We start from the raw sequence: 18,483 nt of genomic DNA, 5'->3' as shown, positions 1-18,483 counted from the left end.
AGAAGCCTGGTAGGCTGCAGTACATGGGGTCGCACAGAGTCGGACACAACTGAAGCGACTTGGCAGCGGCAGCATAGTCTATTTTAAAGTGTATAATAGCATTATATCTAAAAAACAATATATACTTTAAAATGTAAAACAAAATACCAGTTACAATAGTAACAGCAAAGATCACTGATCACATTACCACAACAAATAATAATAAAATAGTAAAAATAAAATAATAATAAAATAAAGTAAATCATAAAATAATGGTAAGAAAAAGTTTGAAATATTGCAAGAATTATTAAAATGTGCCACAGAGACAAGAAGTGAATAAGTGCTGCTGGAATAATAGCACTGATAAACTTGCCTAATGCACAGGGTCACTACAAACCTTTAGTTTGTAAAAAACACACTATCTGCAATGCATAATATAGTGCTATAGTAAAGTAAGATATGCTGTATCTAGTGCTTTTGGTATCATGTCTTAAAAACTGCTACTAAGTTCATGACCATGAAGGTTCACCCCTATGAAGGTTCACTTCACCTTTGAAGAGTTTGAGTTTTGACTCTTAAATGTAGGTCACTGATCCATTTTGAGTTAATATTTCATAATGTATGGTGTGACGTAGGGGTACAACTTTTTTTTTTCCCCCCATGTGGATATCCACTTTTCCAAGCATCATTTGTTGAAGAGACTATTCTTTCCCTCCATAATGGTCTGGGCACTTTCATCAAAAATCAATCAACCATAGATATATGGGTTTATTTCTGGACTCTCAGTTCTGTGTCATTAATCTATGTTTGTTGTTCTGCAAGCACCACTTTGTTTTGATTACTATAACTTTGAGGTAAGTTTTAAAATTTGGAAGCTGGAGTCTCTAGCTCTCTTCAAGATTGTGTCAGCTATTTGGGGCCCTTGCAATTTCACGTGAATTTTAGGATCAGCTTTTCTATTTCTTCAAAAAGGCCTTTGGGATTTAGTTAGGAATTGCATTCAATCTGTAGATCATTTTGTATAGTATTATTATCTTAACTCAAGAGAAGACTCTTGAGAGTTTCTTGGACTGCAAGGAGAGCAAACCAGTCAATCCTAAAGGAAATCAACCCTGAATATTTATTGGAAGGACTGATGCTGAAGCTGAAGCTCCAGTATTTTAGCCACCTGATGCAAAGAGCCCATTCATTGGAAAAGACCCTGATGCTTGAAAAGATTGAAGGCAGGAGGAGAAGGGGACGACAGAGGATGAGATGGTTGGATGGCATCACCAACTCAATGGACATGAGTTTGAGCAAGCTCTGGGAAATGGTGGACAGAGAAGCCTAGAGTGCTGCAGTCCATGAGAGAAGAGTCGGACACGACTGAGTGACTGAACAACAACCATCTTAACAATATTAAGCCTTCCAACCCATGAATACAGGATGTCTGTCCATTTTTTTGTCTTCTTTAATTTCTGTCAGCAATTCTTTATAGTTTTCAGTGTGTAAGTCTCACACCTCCTTGGTTAAATTATTCCTTAGTATAATTATTATTTTTTTTACTATTGAAAAAATGGAAATAGAATGTTTTTGTGTTGATCATGTATCCCCCAACTTTGCTAAAATTTCTTAGTGCTAATAATTTTTGTGGATTATTTACATATACAATTATATCATATACAGTAAAAAGATTTTAGACTTTTACACCAGGTTTTCTAAGTTGCAGGGCACAACCTGATAGTGGGTTGTGAAATCAGTTGATTGTTTAAGTTTCATTTTGTAAAATGTTTGTGTATAAAACATACACTTATGCATATGTTTGAATCCTTATGCATAGTAAGGATGCATAAGTAAGAAATCCATAGCATTTCTTACTATGAATTACAGTAAAAAATGTTATGCCATATTTCACAGCATGTAATTGGAGTATAAAATTGTGGAACTAGTGAAAGATGGAAGTCCTAACAGTTGCCTTTCATCACCTTGGAAATGATAATTTTATGTGAGAAGCTCTTTTCTGCATATAAAAATAATTGAGCAGAAAATACACTCTGTTCATTGGTTGCTCTGTGAATAATTAAACTTGTGCGATTTTGCTCTCATGCTCCCATTGCATCAGTTCTTAGCCTGTTTGTGAAGAAGGTTTGTTGCTGACATACTTGCTGAAATATTTTCCTGAGAATGTATTTTATTAAAGATAGTAATATATTAAATTGCATACAATACTTATTACAAATGAAAAATAACAGAAAGCCACATTATGAAGGATATTACAAGCTACAAAGATATCTCTTACTCTCCAAAAGATACAAGTTACTAAATAAATATATATTAATGTCAAGCATATGGTAAAGAATAAGGGAGAACTTACAATTTTTAATGCAAATACATTAAAACATAACTACTGTACACAGATGCAAAATTATTATAGAAAGATAAAATTATCCTAATGCATTATAGTCTTGACAGGACGTGCCTTACAATATAGTAAATTGTTTGATTTTTCTAAATTGCTGTGCATGGCATTAAATTGCATCTTTGACCCAGAAGTAGTTATGGGCTGTGTACTGTTGATGACATCAGGACTGGAGGTGTCACAGTTGCCCTCCACCCTCTTTCCACCACTGCCCATCTAATGATGAGGCATCTTCCCAGTAGTCCACATGTCTCCTTGGCATTCTTACTACCAAATTATACAACTCCGCGTGTTTTGGCATGAGCTTGGGCTTCAGAATCAAGTATGACTGTGTTGAATCCTCCTCCCTTACGTTAACTTTATGACCGTGGACAAGTCACTAGCTTCCTCTGAAGCCTCAGTTTCATTGCTGTAAAGTGGTGCTAATTCAGGGCTACATGGAAGAGTAAATGATGTTATGCTGTGTATATAATATGCAAATATAGGACCTGGTGTGGTAAATAATAAATGGTAGCTATTAAAATACCTGAGTTATTATCAGTACTCTGTAAGAGGTCATCCCTCTTCTACTCCCAGGCCACACTTTTACACATGTGCTGTCATTGTCAAGTAGAAGCTAATTCTGGAAGCTCACCTGTGCTGGGGGATTGTTAGTCACAAACCTCTTTCTGTATAATTGTGTGGACTTCCCTGGTGGTCTTGTTGTGCATTCAGCTTTGGGTCATGGTAATCATGGGGTTGCCTTGCCATGTGATATGAAAATGGGCACTACCAGGTTTGTCTGCATTTCAGGTACCTTAAAACCACAGATAATAAGCAGGCACCATTGTTTTCCTCTTCTGTAGTTGTGTGCTGCTCATCTCCCGACTGAAGCAGAGGCACCAAATCATTACCAGGCAGTATGTCGTGCACTGTTTGCAGAGACGATGGAGCTGCATACATTTCTGACCAAAATCAAGAGTGCGAAGGAGGTGAGTGCTGCTGCTCCCTATTTCGGGCATTGTGAAAGACAGACCTGATTTCCAACATTGCCCATCATGTCATTTAAAGTATTTATCTCTATCCTTCTGATGAGTGCTGAAAATTATTCAGGAAAGAAGCAACTTAGGCAAAATGAAATCTGTTCCTTAAAATGTTACCATGTGAATCCATGTGATAAAACAGATTTTCATAAAGCTTCCTTACAAATGGAAAATAAATATTGCTGAACTGGTTGAATCAGTTTCCCATATGACTTGATTTTTTTTTTTTAACTCTTTCTGCCTCTCTTTTTTCCATTTTAAAGCATGTTAGTGTGTCTTTGAGGAAGGGATACGGACTCGGAAAGGAAGATGCACTTCTGGTAATTTAACTTACATAGTAGATGTGATTAGATATTTAATGCAGGAGATGTGAATTAAGATAATCCAGAGTCTCATGTTAGCTATTTTATTATTTATCATTGTCTATAAGTTAAAAATACTATGTGTGGAGTCCAGAGAGAATCACACTCGTTTATTTACAAGGTGAATTGCCATATTTTACATCCCACAGACACAGTTGTGAAGATTCTTGAGGTCTGGGTAAGGCATCTGGCACATAGTAAGAGCTTAGTATATGATCAGTGGTAGTTATCGTTTCTTTTGTGACTAAAGTATGGAGTTTATCTGAGACACTAGTTTAAAACTCACAATGACACACAGCTTGGGGAGAGACACATATGAGATTTGTAAGGGAAGAAGGACAATACTAACTTGTATTAAAGTGAGACTCCTTAGCTGTGCTAATACGGAAGATTCAGGTGTCTGAGCCAGATTACTCTTCGTAAATCACCCTGAATGGATCTGTTTTGTTAATATATTTGTGAATGAGAGCTCCAAGCATTCTTATTTAGGTCTAACCAGGATTCTGCTTATAATTTGTCTTTTTTTGATAAGCTAATGAAAAGTTATATCTGTTTTTCTAGGAATTTATAGAATTGGACCCAAGGGGAAAGTCTTTAACAGGGTGGAAAGGGTGAACTGCATGTTGTTTGAAGAATAAATATAAACATGTCTCATGGGCTAGCTTTTCCTCCTGGAGAGGACCAGAGGACAGAGGGTCTGAGGGCACACCCGAAAGACAGCCTCAATTAAGGTTTGGTGAATAATAGGTTTTCTAGAAAGATCACTTTTGGTAATTATCTTCCCCAGCTTGGTGGAATTGAGATAGTCTTCTTCAGAGAGGCTCCTGTTATTTTCAGAGTGCGAGTAGAGTCCTGTGCAGTTAGGGTCAAGTAAATGAGTTTGTAGAATCCTCCCAACACAGATGTTCTTAGGAATCATTTCTGAATTAAAGAACAGTATTAATAAATATTTTTTCTATTCCAGTGAGCATAAACAATTGTGTTTCTTTTTTACTCTTGATGAAAACTTTGTTTTGCCAAACAAATTCTCAAGAGATTTTTTTTTTTAAGTAAAAGTCTGTGTAAAGAGACATGTCACAAATGGAGTAAAAGAACACGAGTGTTTGGGACCATTAGTGGCTTTGATGCCTGTAGAGACTGGCCAGGCCCTGGTAAAGGTTGGGGACCTTGGGTCAGGGTTTTGGCTTTATGTCCCACTGTCACCTCCAGCAGCACCTGATGTCTGGGTCATTATAGATACTGGTTCTGTCCAGTTTGATCATCTCCTGCTCTGGTTCCTTACTTTGCTGATCTCTTCTCAGCTTTTTCCATCCTTCTTTCTAGAAACTATGTTCCATGTTTAGAAAGATCTCCTCTGAACCTCAGTCTCCTCTGAGGACTCCTGCTCCCCCAGGCAGTGCTTTCTCTGCTTCCTCTGTGCGAGGCTGCTCTGCCCTCATGGCTGCACGTCCTCAGACTGGGTGGATGGGTGATGTTCTCGGTCTGCTGCTTCTTAATCAGGACTCCTCACACTTGTACCAGAACCCCACACCATCCACTTCTGCTACTCTTGAGCCCATTGACACTGTCATCTGCCATCATCTCGACTGATTTGTTTGATGAAGAGCAACTCTGGCTGTGTATCCTTGACCCTCCTCTACCTCAGCACTCTGCATTCCTGAACATACCTTTGAAAGTGAAAGTCACTCGAGTCGTTTCCAACTTTCTGCCACTCCATGGACTATACAGTCTGTGAAATTCTCCAGGCCAGAATACTGGAGTGGGTAGCCTTTCCCTTCTCTAGGATATCTTCCCAACCCAGGGATCAAACCCAGGTCTCCTGTATTGAGGGCAGATTCTTTACCAGCTGAGCCCCAAGGGAAGCCCGAACATACCTTTGTCCTCATGATAACCTGCTATCATTCTATCTTGGAAATCACCCCTGATGCAGCTCTGTCCTTTGAACTCATCCCTCACTGCCAGCTGAACTGGTCTTGTCTCTTGACCCCCCTACGCCTTTTCTTCCAGTTTATCAGCTCTTCCTGGATTCACTCTGTGTCCTCTGTGGATGAGAGTCTGTTTATCAAGAGTTCAGTCCACATGTGCAACCTGGAGTATTCCAGTAGCTGCCTGCTGGCCTGATCACTGTGAATCCATCCAGTTCAGCTTCCGCTGTGTCTGGGAGTGATTCCTGCAGATCACAGATCTGACCTGAGGGGTCTGACTCCAGGCCCAGGCCTCCGTGTGGTTTTCCAGGCCTGAGCCGAGGCCTGCTTTCCCTGGCAGGCCACCCTCCCTGCACAGGACTTGGGTGCTGCACTCTGGTTTTTTGAAGGGAACAGTGAGGACTCAGGCGCTCTGCCCATGGCTATTCATGTGCACCTGCCCTCATCGTCCAGTGCCTCTACACCAAGAGCCTCGGCTGAGGCACTTCCCTCCCCTCTTTCCCTCCCAGCAGCCCAGGGCATGACGTGTTTGCAGTGAGGAAGCCCCCGACCTGCACTCCCCATCATCTGACCATACTGGTGCCATCTTGGGAGGACATGAAGCAGGGGAGCAAAATACCCTTGTTGGCTTCTTGGCTGCTCGGATGCAGAGGAGAGTAAGGGCCAGTTGCCACTTTCAGTTTGGCTGGCCCTTCTGACCGTTGGACACCTGGCAGCTTGACACAGGCAATTTGCTTCCTAGAAGGCAGTGGCACCCCACTCCAGTACACTTGCCTGGAAAATCCCATGGATGGAGGAGCCTGGTGGGCTGCAGTCCATGGGGTCGCTAGGAGCTGGACACGACTGAGCGACTTCACTTTCTCTTTTCACTTTCATGCATTGGAGAAGGAAATGGCAACCCACTCCAGTGTTCTTGCCTGGAGAATCCCAGGGACGGGGGAGCCTGGTGTGCTGCCATCTCTGGGGTCACACAGAGTCGGACACGACTGAAGTGACTTAGCATAGCATAACGTGATTCCAATTGCCTGGAGGGTGAAATGAAACTCCACTGTGTTGCCTGTGAGGCCTTCTTGGCATTTCACTTACTCATGTTTTATTCTCCTTTTCAACTCTCCCTTTGTTGCATTTTTGTGCTATCTAGTCAGAATTACTTAGTTTCTTTTTTTTTTTTTTTTAACTTAGTTTCTGAATGTGCTGTGCTTGCTATATGTCTGAGACCCCAGTATAATACTTCATGCTTTCTGTCTGGATTTCTCTCCCTGCCTTGTCTTCTTGGTGGTCTCCTGTTGACCCATCTAAACCCTGCTCATGTGTCATCTCCCTCCACCCTTCACTTCCTCTGTGTCCTGTACTCCCCACACTTCTCATGCTTCCCTAGGAGTTCTTATGTCTTTGAGCTCTTTCTCCATAGCTGGGCTGGACACTTCTTGAGACAAATGACTGTGCTTTAAGTCATCTTCCTGTTAATGACTCACTGAGTGTTTGCACGCAGGAAACACTCTGGAAATGTTAGTTGAACTGAAATAATTTATGCATTGTATCTGTGTTTTTTTAGAATATCAGAAATTTTATGGTGGAAGGCATTGTTGACTTTTGGAAACATTATGATCCAGATATTTCTAGTAAATATGAGAAGTTTTATGGCTGTTATTGAGGTCTTGGAGTGCTCTCCATTCAGTTTACGCAGGAGAGATATTTAACAGGGAGTCTTGAGAAGGCAGGCTGTGAAACCTGTGGAAATCCTGACGTGTTCTGTACTGTTCTGTACTGTAATGTTCTGTACTGTTTCATTACAGATTTTATACTTATGCATGGCCTGTCAACACTGAGGTTTTAGGAGTAAATTTTTACTGGATCCAAGTGGATTTCCCCCTTCCTCTTTGATATATGCAGTTTTCTTTAAATTAGAGAAAATTTTTATGCATATTGGTTCATGCTTGTATGTTAGTCATTTTAACCTTTAACCTAGTCTCAGGAATACTAAGTCCACACTAATAAAATACTGTGTGCTAATTTGGTATTTTCCCTGAAGATCTCAAAATACACAATTTAAGAATCAGACAGTCTTTCTTCTGTATCTATGAGTTAGTACATATCAACTGGAATTTTCAAAGTAATAACCTGATTCAACAGGTTGATTACGGATTATCAGTGATGTTTTGAGTAACCAATATATCTGTGTATATGTGCATGTGTGTATATAAAATTAGGGTAAAATATTAGTGTCAGAACATTTGAGCTCAGTGTTGATGTTCTTGATTTGATAGACCAAAAGTATTTTAATTATGTTAAACTTCTCATATGCTCAGTTGGCAGTTTATTAAAACGTAAAACCTATAATCAATTTCCCAGTGTTGTAATTGTATTAGAGGTCATTACATTTGCTAGACCTGGCTGCTCTGCAGAGCACAAGACCTTTAGTTCATCTATTTATTTAGGAGGCAAATTCATTTCATTCTAATCCCTTTTCATAATGCAATGATTTCCTTCTTAAACAATGAATGAGACCCTTGAAGATTGTTCTGTAAATGATAGGATTTGGATTGGCTGCTGTTACTCTGTCTCAGAGGCAGTTTGATACCCTGGAAAATGAGCACATAGTCCAGTGTCTCCTAAGCAGTTGATACTCTGGGACACAAGTATAGATGGAGGGACTGTCCTTTCAGTGCCATACACTCAGTGCAGCAGGTCATATGAAAGATGAGACAGCCATGCCCTTGTGCCAGTGAACCCCCTACCCCACCACAGCCTGGTCCAAACTGGCTGGTATGGCTGGTGAGCAAGTACAGTGGGGAGGGGAGAATTGAACTTGGCAATTTCAAGTGTAAATTATTTTGGTTGAAAAAAGGAAATTATATTAATGGCAGTGTGCTTTAGTTCAGTGCTGTCTAAGTAGTTTTTGAGCATCCGTCCCTGATTTTGTTATTGTTAAATGAAATTATCAATTCCTCAGACTTTAAGCCCTGCTGCTTCCCCAATTATTTATGCCCACAGCTGCAAAGCGGCCACTCTTGCTTGCTTCACTTAGTCTCCATGAACAGCCCTGTGATGCCCACTTTGCAGATCAGTAAACTGACACTTAGCTTAATGGTTCCCACAAAACAACGCTCTCAGCATTTCTGATGGCTGCCTTTCTATCCCATGTGCTCTCCAGCCTGGCACCGGCACCCTTGGCAGTTATTGCTGTCTCCCTGCAAGGACAGTCACCTGTAGCGCACTGTCCTGGAAGGTGGCTGTCTAGAGTCCTTGAAAGAGATTCCTCGTGTGCACTCAGATTCAGGCTCCTGAGCAGCAGGGGAAAAGGGCGTGTGAGTCAGAATAGAATTTGGTGTTGAGGAACAAGGAGGCTCATGAGGGAACGTGTATGCAAGCGTGTGTGTGTGCCTCACAAATGCACACAGATGGGAACAGGAGGGGAGGAGGAGTGGTGTCATTTAAGTTTAGGTGTGAAGTAATATGGAAATGAGAAAAGAGAGGAGTGGCATAGAAATGTCAGAGATGAGATAAAATTGTGTTCAGACTAGAAAGTCAGTTGACTGGTGTGATGTGTTCCTAGCTGCTCTGACACTACTGTCTCCATGTAGAGTGTGTGGTGAGCCCCAGCCCCATTCCCCCAAGAGGCACTTTGTTTCACAGAAGAGGTTTAGCTCTTAACTGTAGTAGGAAAAACTTGATGTGTCAGAGAAGTATGCTGTTTAAAGATAATCTTTCTTTTGAAAAAAATCTTTTTCTCAAGCAAATAACTCATTTTTTATTTATAGTATATCTAAAATATTTATATCAACATTGACCTTTTTAATTAATTAATTTTAACTGGAGGATAATTACTTTACAATATTGTGGTGGTTTTTGCCATACAGCGACATGAATCAGCCACAGGTGCACGTTTGTCCCCCGCTCCCTGAACCTCCCTCCCCACCCTATCCCTTTGGGTTGTCCCAGAGCACTGGCTTTGAGTGCCCGCTTCCTGCATTGAACTTGCACGGGTCATCTGTTTTACAGAAGGTAATACACATGTTTCAATGCTATTCACTCAAATCATCCCACCCTCACCTTCTTCACATAGTCCAAAAGTCTGTTCTTTACATCTGTGACTCTTTTGCTGCCTTGCGTATAGGATTGTTGTTACTGTCTTTCTAAATTCCATATATATGCATTAAAATACTGTATTGGTGTTTTTCTGACTTACTTCATTCTATATAATAGGCTCCAGTTTCATCTACCTCATTCACTGATTCAAATGCATTCCTTTTTATAGCTGAGTAATATTCAACATGCCATTGTGTATATGTACCACAACTTTCTTGTCCATTCGTCTGCCAGTGGACATCTAGGTTGCCTCCATGTCCTTTCTATTGTAAACAGTGCTGCAGTGAACATTGGGGTACACGTGTCTCTTTCAATTCTGGTTTCCTTAGTGTGTCTGCCCAGTAGTGGGTTTGCTGGGTCGTATGGCAGTTCTGTTTCCAGTTTTTTAGGAAACCTCCACACTGTTCTCCATAGTGGCTGTACCAGTTTGCATTCCCACCAACAGTGTAAAAGGGTTCTGGTTCGCTTTTCTCCATCCCCTCTCCAGCATTTATTGTTTGTAGACTTTTTGATGGCGGCCATTCTGACTGGTGTGAGTTGATACCTCATTGTGGTTTTAATTTGCATTTCTCTAATAATGAGTAATGTTGAGCATTTTTCATGTGTTTATTAGCCATCTGTATGTCTTCTTTGGAGGAATATCTGTTTAGTTCTTTGGCTTACTTTTTGACTGGGTTGTTCATTTTTTGGGTATCAAGCTGCATGAGCTGCTTATATATTTTGGAGGTTAATTCTTTGTCAGTTGTTTCATTTGCTATTATTTTCTCCCATTCTGAAGGCTGCCTTTTCACCTTGCTTATAGTTTCCTTCATTGTGCAAATGCTTATAAGTTTATTTGTCCCACTTACTTATTTTTGTTTTTATTTCCATTACTCCAAGAGGTGGATCATAGAGGATCTTGCTGTGATTTATGTCGGAGTATTCTGCCTATGTTTTTCCCCTAAGAGTTTTATACTTTCTGGTTTTACATTTACATCTTTAATCCATTTTGAGTTTATTTTTGTGTATGGTGTTAGAAAGTGCTGTAGTTTCATTCTTTTACACGTGGTTAACCAGTTTTCCCAGCACCACTTGTTAAAGAAATTGTCTTTTGTACATTGTATATTTTTGCCTCCTTTGTCAAAAATAAGGTGTTGATAGGTGCGTGGATTTATCTCTGGGCTTTCTGTTTTGTTCCATTGATCTATATTTCTGTCTTTGTGCCAGTACCACACTGTCTTGATGACTGTAGCTTTGTAGTATAGTCTGAAGTCAGGCAGGTTGATTCCTCCAGTTCCATTCTTTCTCAAGATTGCTTTGGCTATTCAAGGTTTTTTGTGTTTCCATAAAAATTGTGAAATTATTTGTTCTAGTTCTCTGAAAAATACCGTTGATAGCTTGATAGGGATTGCATTGAATTTATAGATTGCTTTGGGTAATATACTCATTTTCACTATATTGATTCTTCCAATTCACGAACATGGTGTGTTTCTCCATCTATATGTGTCATCTTTGGTTTCTTTCATCAGTGTTTTATAGTTTTCTGTATGTAAGTCTTTTGTTTCTTTGAAGTGAAGTGAAAGTCGCTCAGTCATGTCTGACTCTTTGCAACCCATAGACTATACAATCCATGGAGTTCTCCAGGCCAGAATACTGGAGTAGGTAGCCTTTCTCTTCCCCAGGAGATCTTCCCAACCCAGGGATTAAACCCAGGTCTCCCTCATTGCAGAAGGATTCTTTACCAGCTGAGCCTCAAGGGATGCCCTTTGTTTCTTTAGGTAAATTTATTCTTAAGTATTTTATTCTTTTTGTTGCAGTGGTGAATGGGATTGTTTCCTTAATTTCTCTTTGCTTTTTCATTGTTAGTATATAGGAATGCAAGGGATTTCTATGTATTAATTTTATATCCTGCAACTTTACTATATTCACTGATTAGCTCTAGTAGAAGAGTTAGCACCTATCCTACTCAAACTCTTCTGGAAAATTGCAGAGGAAGGCAAACTCCCAACTCATTCTATGAGGCCACCATCACCAGAACTAGACTAAGATGCCACAAAAAAAGATAGCTACAGGCCAATATCACTGATGAACATAGATGCAGAAATCCTCAACAAAATTCTAGCAAACAGAATCCAACAGCATATTAAAAAGATCATACATCATGACCAAGTGGACTTTATTCCAGGGGTGCAAGGAATCTTCAACGTTTGCAAATCAGTCAAATGTTATGTACCACATTAACAAATTGAAAGGTAAAAACTGTATGATTATCTCAATAGATGCAGAGAAAGCCTTTGACAAAATTCAACACTCATTTATGATAAAAACTCTCCAGAAAACAGGCATAGAAGGAACATACCTCAGCATAATAAAAGCTATATATGACACACCCACTGTAAATATTATCCTCAATGGCAAAAAATTGAAAGCGTTTTCTCTAAAATCAGGAGCAAGACCCATACTCACTACTCACCACTACTGTTCAACAGTTTTGGAAGTCTGAGCCACAAGCAATCAGAGAAGAAAAAGAAGTAAAAGGAATCCAGATTGGAAAAAAAGTAAAACTCTCACTGTTTGCAGATTATATGATACTCTACATAGAAAATCCTAAACATTAATTATTTTTAAAAGCCACTTTATTTTTGGTGATTCATATTCTTTCACTTAGAGCTTCCCAGGTGGTGCTGGTGGGAAAGAACCCACCTGCCAATGCAGGAAACATAAGAGATGAAGGTTCAGTCCCTGGGTTGGGAAGATCCCCTTGAGGAGAGCATGGCAACCCACTCCAATGTTCTTACATGGAGAATCCCATGGACAGAGGAACCTGGTGGGCTACGGTCCATAGGGTCACAAAGAGTTGGACATGATGAAAGTGACTTAGCATGCGTGCATTCTTTCACTCATTATTTATATGACTGCATAAGTCAAATAGACATTGTTAGATTTCTTTATTCTTCATTTTATAAAGGGAAAAGGGGCCAATTAGACATGGTAAGATTCCCTCTAGTCTTAAAATGCTCTGCAGAAAGTACAATTCATGTGACTAAGTATTCAACAAGATTTTCCTTATTTTTGTACAAGTCTTGTTTTGTGTAGGTAAAATGTATGCAGATACACATTTTAAGTGCATTCCCACTAAAATTTGCTCTGAATTTAATGTACACTATTTTATATATTTTATGCTGTTTAATATTTTAAATTTGAGATGAATTTTATAAGAAAGCTCAGTGTTGTCAATGTTGAGCTCTAAAGTCAGTACTGATTACTACTGTACTGATGTCAGATCAGATCAGTCGCTCAGTCGTGTCCGACTCTTTGCGACCCCATGAATCGCACAGGCCTCTCTGTCCCTCACCAACTCCCGGAGTTCACTCAGACTCACGTCCGCTGAGTCAGTGATGCCATCCAGCCATCTCATCCTCTGTTGTCCCCTTCTCCTCCTGCCCCCAATCCCTCCCAGCATCAGAGGCTTTTCCAATGAGTCAACTCTTCGCATGAGGTGGCCAAAGTACTGGAGTTTCAGCTTTAGCATCATTCCTTCCAAAGAAATCCCAGGGCTGATCTCCTTCAGAATGGACTGGTTGGATCTCCTTGCAGTCCAAGGGACTCTCAAGAGTCTTTTACAACACCACAGTTCAAAAGCATCAATTCTTTGGCACTCAGCCTTCTTCACAGTCCACCTGTCACATCCATACATGACCACAGGAAAAACCATAGCCTTGACTAGACGAACCTTTGTTGGCAAAGTACCGATATCGGTGGGGACTAAAAACTTCTGTATTTAAAAAATCTAGTGGTAAACCAATCCCTGGAAAGAAGAAATTCCTAAAACAATTATCAGTCACAACTGAGTGAGTAAAAATAACCAAGCATTCTGAAATATTATATGTTCATATTGTTGAAGTAAGAATGCTAAATAGAAGGCATGTGAAAGATTTTTAGAGTCTTAATTTCTGTTAGAAGATTATATACTCCAAATGATGAAAATCTTCTCTCCTTGAAGTGTTTTGTGCCATACATACAATCCACCTTGGAATGCAAGTAGAATACCCCGAAACATTTTGATCCCTGAGGGATGAGACGTTTGATAAGAGTAGAGCCATCTTGGATTTCTTCAGAGGCAGGATCTCACAGTGTAGATTGTCATTTCTAATTATCACATCAGAATGATCTTGAATCTCTTCTCAAGTGTAGCTGCACCTCTGGTGCTTCATTATTAAGTTTCTTGCTGACACCTTAAACCCTTCTTACGAATGCTGTGTTCATTCACCCTCTGTTATGGTTCTTCTCTTTTATCCTCTGTCCTCAGCTGAAGGGTGTCCGAGGCCTCCTCAGACACCCTTATAGGGTGAGTGCACTCCCTGTCTCCTTGAAAGTCACATTGCTCTGTGTATTTCCTCTCTAGCAGCCGTCACAGTCCAGAGCTGTCTTGCTGGTCTCTCTTCCTGCTCACTGATAACCTGCCACCAGGACACATTCTCAGAGAGGACAGAGACCTTCTCTCTCCAGTTCACTTGCTGCATCCCTAGTGAATTAATAATAGAGCCTCTGTAAATATTTGATCAGTGGTGAATGACGTGGAGAACTTGTGGTTTGGATGTTCTACCTCTAGTTTCTTACCAGGTCTCTAGAACCCTGGTGCCCTGACCCCTGACTTGTCTACAGATACAGATCTTCTTTAGTGTCCCTGTGCTTCCTTGGGCAGCGGTCTGACCTCTTGCACCTGAGCTGTGGCACAGCTTCCTCATGTAGTTTCCCTCTTCACATATGGAGCCTGTCCTCCAGTGCTGTGTGCCCATGTGAGGATGGTGCTGGCTTCTCAGTGCGTGTAGATGGGACGTTTAGACCCGTGAGTACGGCATCAAGACCGTGCACAGTGAGGCCCCAACTGAGCTGTGTGGCTCTTCATTCCCTGTGCAGGCTTTGCTGCCCTCCCTCCAGCCCCTGATGCTAAGGGCCTCTGCACCTGCTGGAACTGTCCTTTTCTTCTCTCACTTAGAAAGTGCCTCCTTACTCTTAGGACCTAGCTCAGATGCCCACTGTCCTGAAATGGTGTTACTGATGGAAGTTAATTTCTTTATTCTCTGTGTTCATTCATAGAGCACTCTGCTCTGGCTTCTGTCACTTATCACACTGTATTGGGATGACTGTTGACATATGTCTCCTCTCTAGACTGAACTTCTTAGGACAAGGACCATGTTTATATTGCCAACCTTGTCAGGGACTTAGGGACCAAGGATGCATCTCCTATTGTCTTTTTAGGTGTGCTCCCCTGGCTGCTTCCTTGGCCTCACGCAACATTAGGGTCCTTCAATAATGGGATTTTTTTTTCAACCTGATTGACGGCGTGTTTTTTCTATAGTTCAGTTTTTCTAAGTGTTTAATGCATTAACTTTCAAGAAGAAATGGAGCAAAAGAGAATTAACCTTTAACTCTTTTATAGTCACCACATGTATTTGAGCTGCTGTCCAGGGAACCTGAGGAGTATGGGTAAGATGGAGTGCTCCTGGATTTTTATTAATTTTTCGGAGATATCCACTCTAAGGAAATTTATGTAGTTTGAAGGGAAAAAGACCCAAAGTCCTCAGCTGCAGCTCTGGGCTCAAACGGTTTATGTCACTTTCACGTGAGCACTTAAAATCCCTGAGTGTCTCTTGCTCATTGTTCTGATAAGGATGTTAACCCTCACGAAGTCCTGAGAAGTAGGCAGTACTACCTTTTGCCTCCTGCTCACTTCTCAGAGAGGAGTCTGAAGCCCAGTTCAGCAGAATACGCTGTTAGCTGCCCATGGTGACAGAAGTGGGATTAGTGCCCTTCTCGTGTTGTAGGAATAGTGACAAATGCCAGAAGTGGATCTGGCGATAGGAGATGAGGATGTATGGGAGGAGTCTGTAAGCCAGAATGTTGGACTATTCGGACCTGTAAGGATGCAGCAGCTGTGTTCAGCCATGCAGTTCCTGGTGACTGAGGAAGACCTAGGTCCCAAAGGAATTAGGATCAAAGGGCAGAATTTCATCATTCATGTGATAACGTCTCTCCTGTTAAGCAGTTGCAGTGAATGACAGCCAATATTTCTTGCACACTCACCATGCGTAGACAGGGCTCTGAGATTGCAGTGCACATTAGCTCCGCAGCTCTCCCAGCAGCCATGCATCTGTTGGGGACACAGACTGAACACAGTGCTCCAGTAGGAGCTGGGATCCAGGAACAGCTGCCCTGGCAGTGGGTGTGGGCTGTGGCGTGGGAATGGAGGCGCAGTGGGGCCCCTTTCCTGTGCTCAGAGCTCCAGAAGAAGCAGCATTACTCCAGAGCCTCAGTTTTCTAAGCGTTTGAGTGATTCTCACTCACATATGACTGTTTTACTCCTTTGTAGTCAGATTCTTCTGATTGGATAAATCTTAACCTATGTATAATAAAACCCTGTAATGGGAGGATGATTTCTCAGTGTCCAGATTAGAGCCAGTCTGTTTTTAGCTGCTAGTTTTGACCATATATTGAAATTGTGGGCTAAGAAGGTGAGTGGGAAATCAGCATGGTTCGTTATGAATTTTCAAAAGATTACTTGAGTAATTTTACACTATATCATCAAAGCTATTGGTGTAATACATTATTGAGTGATTTACATATATTAGTTCAGTTACTGCTATACAAGAATCATAATTTTGTGATGAAATCCTTGAGCTCAGTTAATCTTAAATAAGATATTGCTAAAATATTTTACTTAAAATATTATATATGCAATAAAGTATCTTTTCTTTGCTGAGGGGAAAAACACTTTTTAGAAACAATCAGGCTGTTACGAAACTGTCTTTTGTCTTATTTTTTTAAGTTAAATAGCCACATTTTATAACCTGTAATTGGTTGAAAAAAACAAATATTCCCCCTCCCAGTATCTCACAGCCAATAATCACATCCACCTGTATCCTGGTGCCATCACCAGTCAGCACATTGACACCTCGGATATGTACCGTGATGTGGCTTCAGGCTGTCTTCTGTTTGAACGCACTCACAGAGATAAGCCACAAGACCAGACCTCTGTCTCATTCACATGTTGAAGTATATTTTAATTAGCTTTCTCATATTCCTGGCCTACCCTCTCATGTCTGCTCCCAACACCTCTAATAATAAAACTGCGACAACATTTAGTTCAGTTCAGTTGCTCAGTCGTGTCCAACTCTTTGCAACTCCATGGACTGCAGCATGCCAGGCCTCCTGTCCATCACCAACTCCTGGAGTTTATTCAAACTCATGTCCATCGAGTCAGTGATGCCATCCTACCATCTCATCCTCTGTCATTCCCTTCTCCTCCCTCCTTCAATGTTTCCCACCATCAGGGTCTTTTCAAATGAGTCAGTTCTTCGCGTCAGATGGCCAAAGTATTGGAGTTTCAACTTCAGCGTCAGTCCTTCCAATGAATATTCAGGACTGTGACAACATTTAAATTAACTGGAAATTTCTCCCTACAGCCAAAACAGAATTCTAGTCCTCCAAGTGGTGAACGTATTTTTTGAAAGAAAGAGTCTACCACCAGATGTCTGTTTGTAAGGTTGCCATTTGTTCGTTTTGATTAAATCATCTATCACTGTAACTTTTTAGAATCCTTGTCAAAGTCTCTCTCTTTTCTGTTTGATTTGTTGTTTTGTGAATGTGAGCAAATGCCAGAACACGCACCTCAGCAGCAATGGTGAAATTACCTTCTCTTTGCCTTTAGGTTTCTTTGCCTTCGTTACTGCCCTCCCTATTAAAATGTTTCAGAAGAATCCTTTCTGTAAAAGATCATGTCAGAACTCTTCTACCTGTCAGGTCCTGTAACTTCTTGAACTGATTAACTTATAAACAAATAAACAAATTCACATACTTCCAGGAATCCAGGAGTAGTTCAGGAAGCCTCACCCTCTGTCTCAGCCACTCATAGTCTCTCCCACAGAAGAAACCATTAATTTCTTCTGCGTCCTCGCACAGACAATATATGTATAACTAACAGAAAAATAGCAATATTTTTTCTTCCTTTTTTATGTTATTCTGAACCTTCCTTTTTTTCATTTAATATTGTATCTTGTAGATCATTTCATGTCAGCGTGTAGTGTTCACATTTAGTGTGTCTTCATGATGTTCTGTTGTCTGATTAAGCTGTAATTGATGTAATCTGTCATCTATTGACAACAAATAAGTTGCTTCCAGTCTTTTGCTTTTTACAAACAATGCGGCAATAGATAGTTTTTAACTTATTTTTCATGAATGCGATTTTCATGTGTGTCTTACATGTGTAAGACAAATTCCAAAAAGTAGAATAGCTGGGTCAGAGAAATTGTGCATTTATATTTTTCATAAAATATTAAATTATCCTCCATAGATGTTTACTAATTGATACTCTCTGAAAATGTTTAAGAGTTTCTATTTTTCTACATCTTCACAATGTGTTTCCTAAGTGATAAGTAAAAATTTATCTTTCATAGTTTCAGTTTTTGTTGTTCAGTTACTAAGTCTCTTTGTGACCCCCGTTGACTGCAGCATGCCAGGCTTCCCTGTCCTTCACTGTTTCCCGCAATTTGCTCAAATTCATGTCCAATGAGTCAGTGATGCCATCCAACCATCTCATCCTCTGTTGTGCCCTTCTCTTCCTGCCCTCAATCTTTCTCAGCATCAGGATCTTCTCCAGTGAGTCAGCTCTTCACATCAGGTGGCCAGAGGTACTGGAGCTTCAGCTTCAGCCTTCATCCTTCCCATGA

At 40.6% G+C, this 18,483-nt stretch overlaps 1 protein-coding gene across 9 annotated transcripts in view; it reads left to right on the top strand.

Moving 5' to 3' along the window:
- SPIRE1 (spire type actin nucleation factor 1) overlaps window positions 1–18,483 on the top strand; it is a 163,807-nt gene that overhangs the window by 87,875 nt on the left and 57,449 nt on the right. For 5 of the 9 annotated variants that reach the window (XM_061399974.1, XM_061399969.1, XM_061399973.1 and 2 more), the window contains 2 exons: window positions 3,223–3,348; window positions 3,663–3,719. In XM_061399974.1, the coding sequence (XP_061255958.1) occupies window positions 3,223–3,348; window positions 3,663–3,719 (183 nt within the window). The remainder of the gene's footprint in view (window positions 1–3,222; window positions 3,349–3,662; window positions 3,720–18,483) is intronic. The other 4 variants (XM_061399976.1, XM_061399972.1, XM_061399975.1 and 1 more) reach the window with 1 other exon arrangement.

The sequence above is a fragment of the Bos javanicus genome, chromosome 24 (genome assembly GCF_032452875.1).
Source record: "Bos javanicus breed banteng chromosome 24, ARS-OSU_banteng_1.0, whole genome shotgun sequence".
Lineage (NCBI taxonomy): Eukaryota > Metazoa > Chordata > Mammalia > Artiodactyla > Bovidae > Bos > Bos javanicus.
Note: the sequence above shows the minus strand (reverse complement) of the source record. Positions and strands in the feature narration are given on the sequence as shown.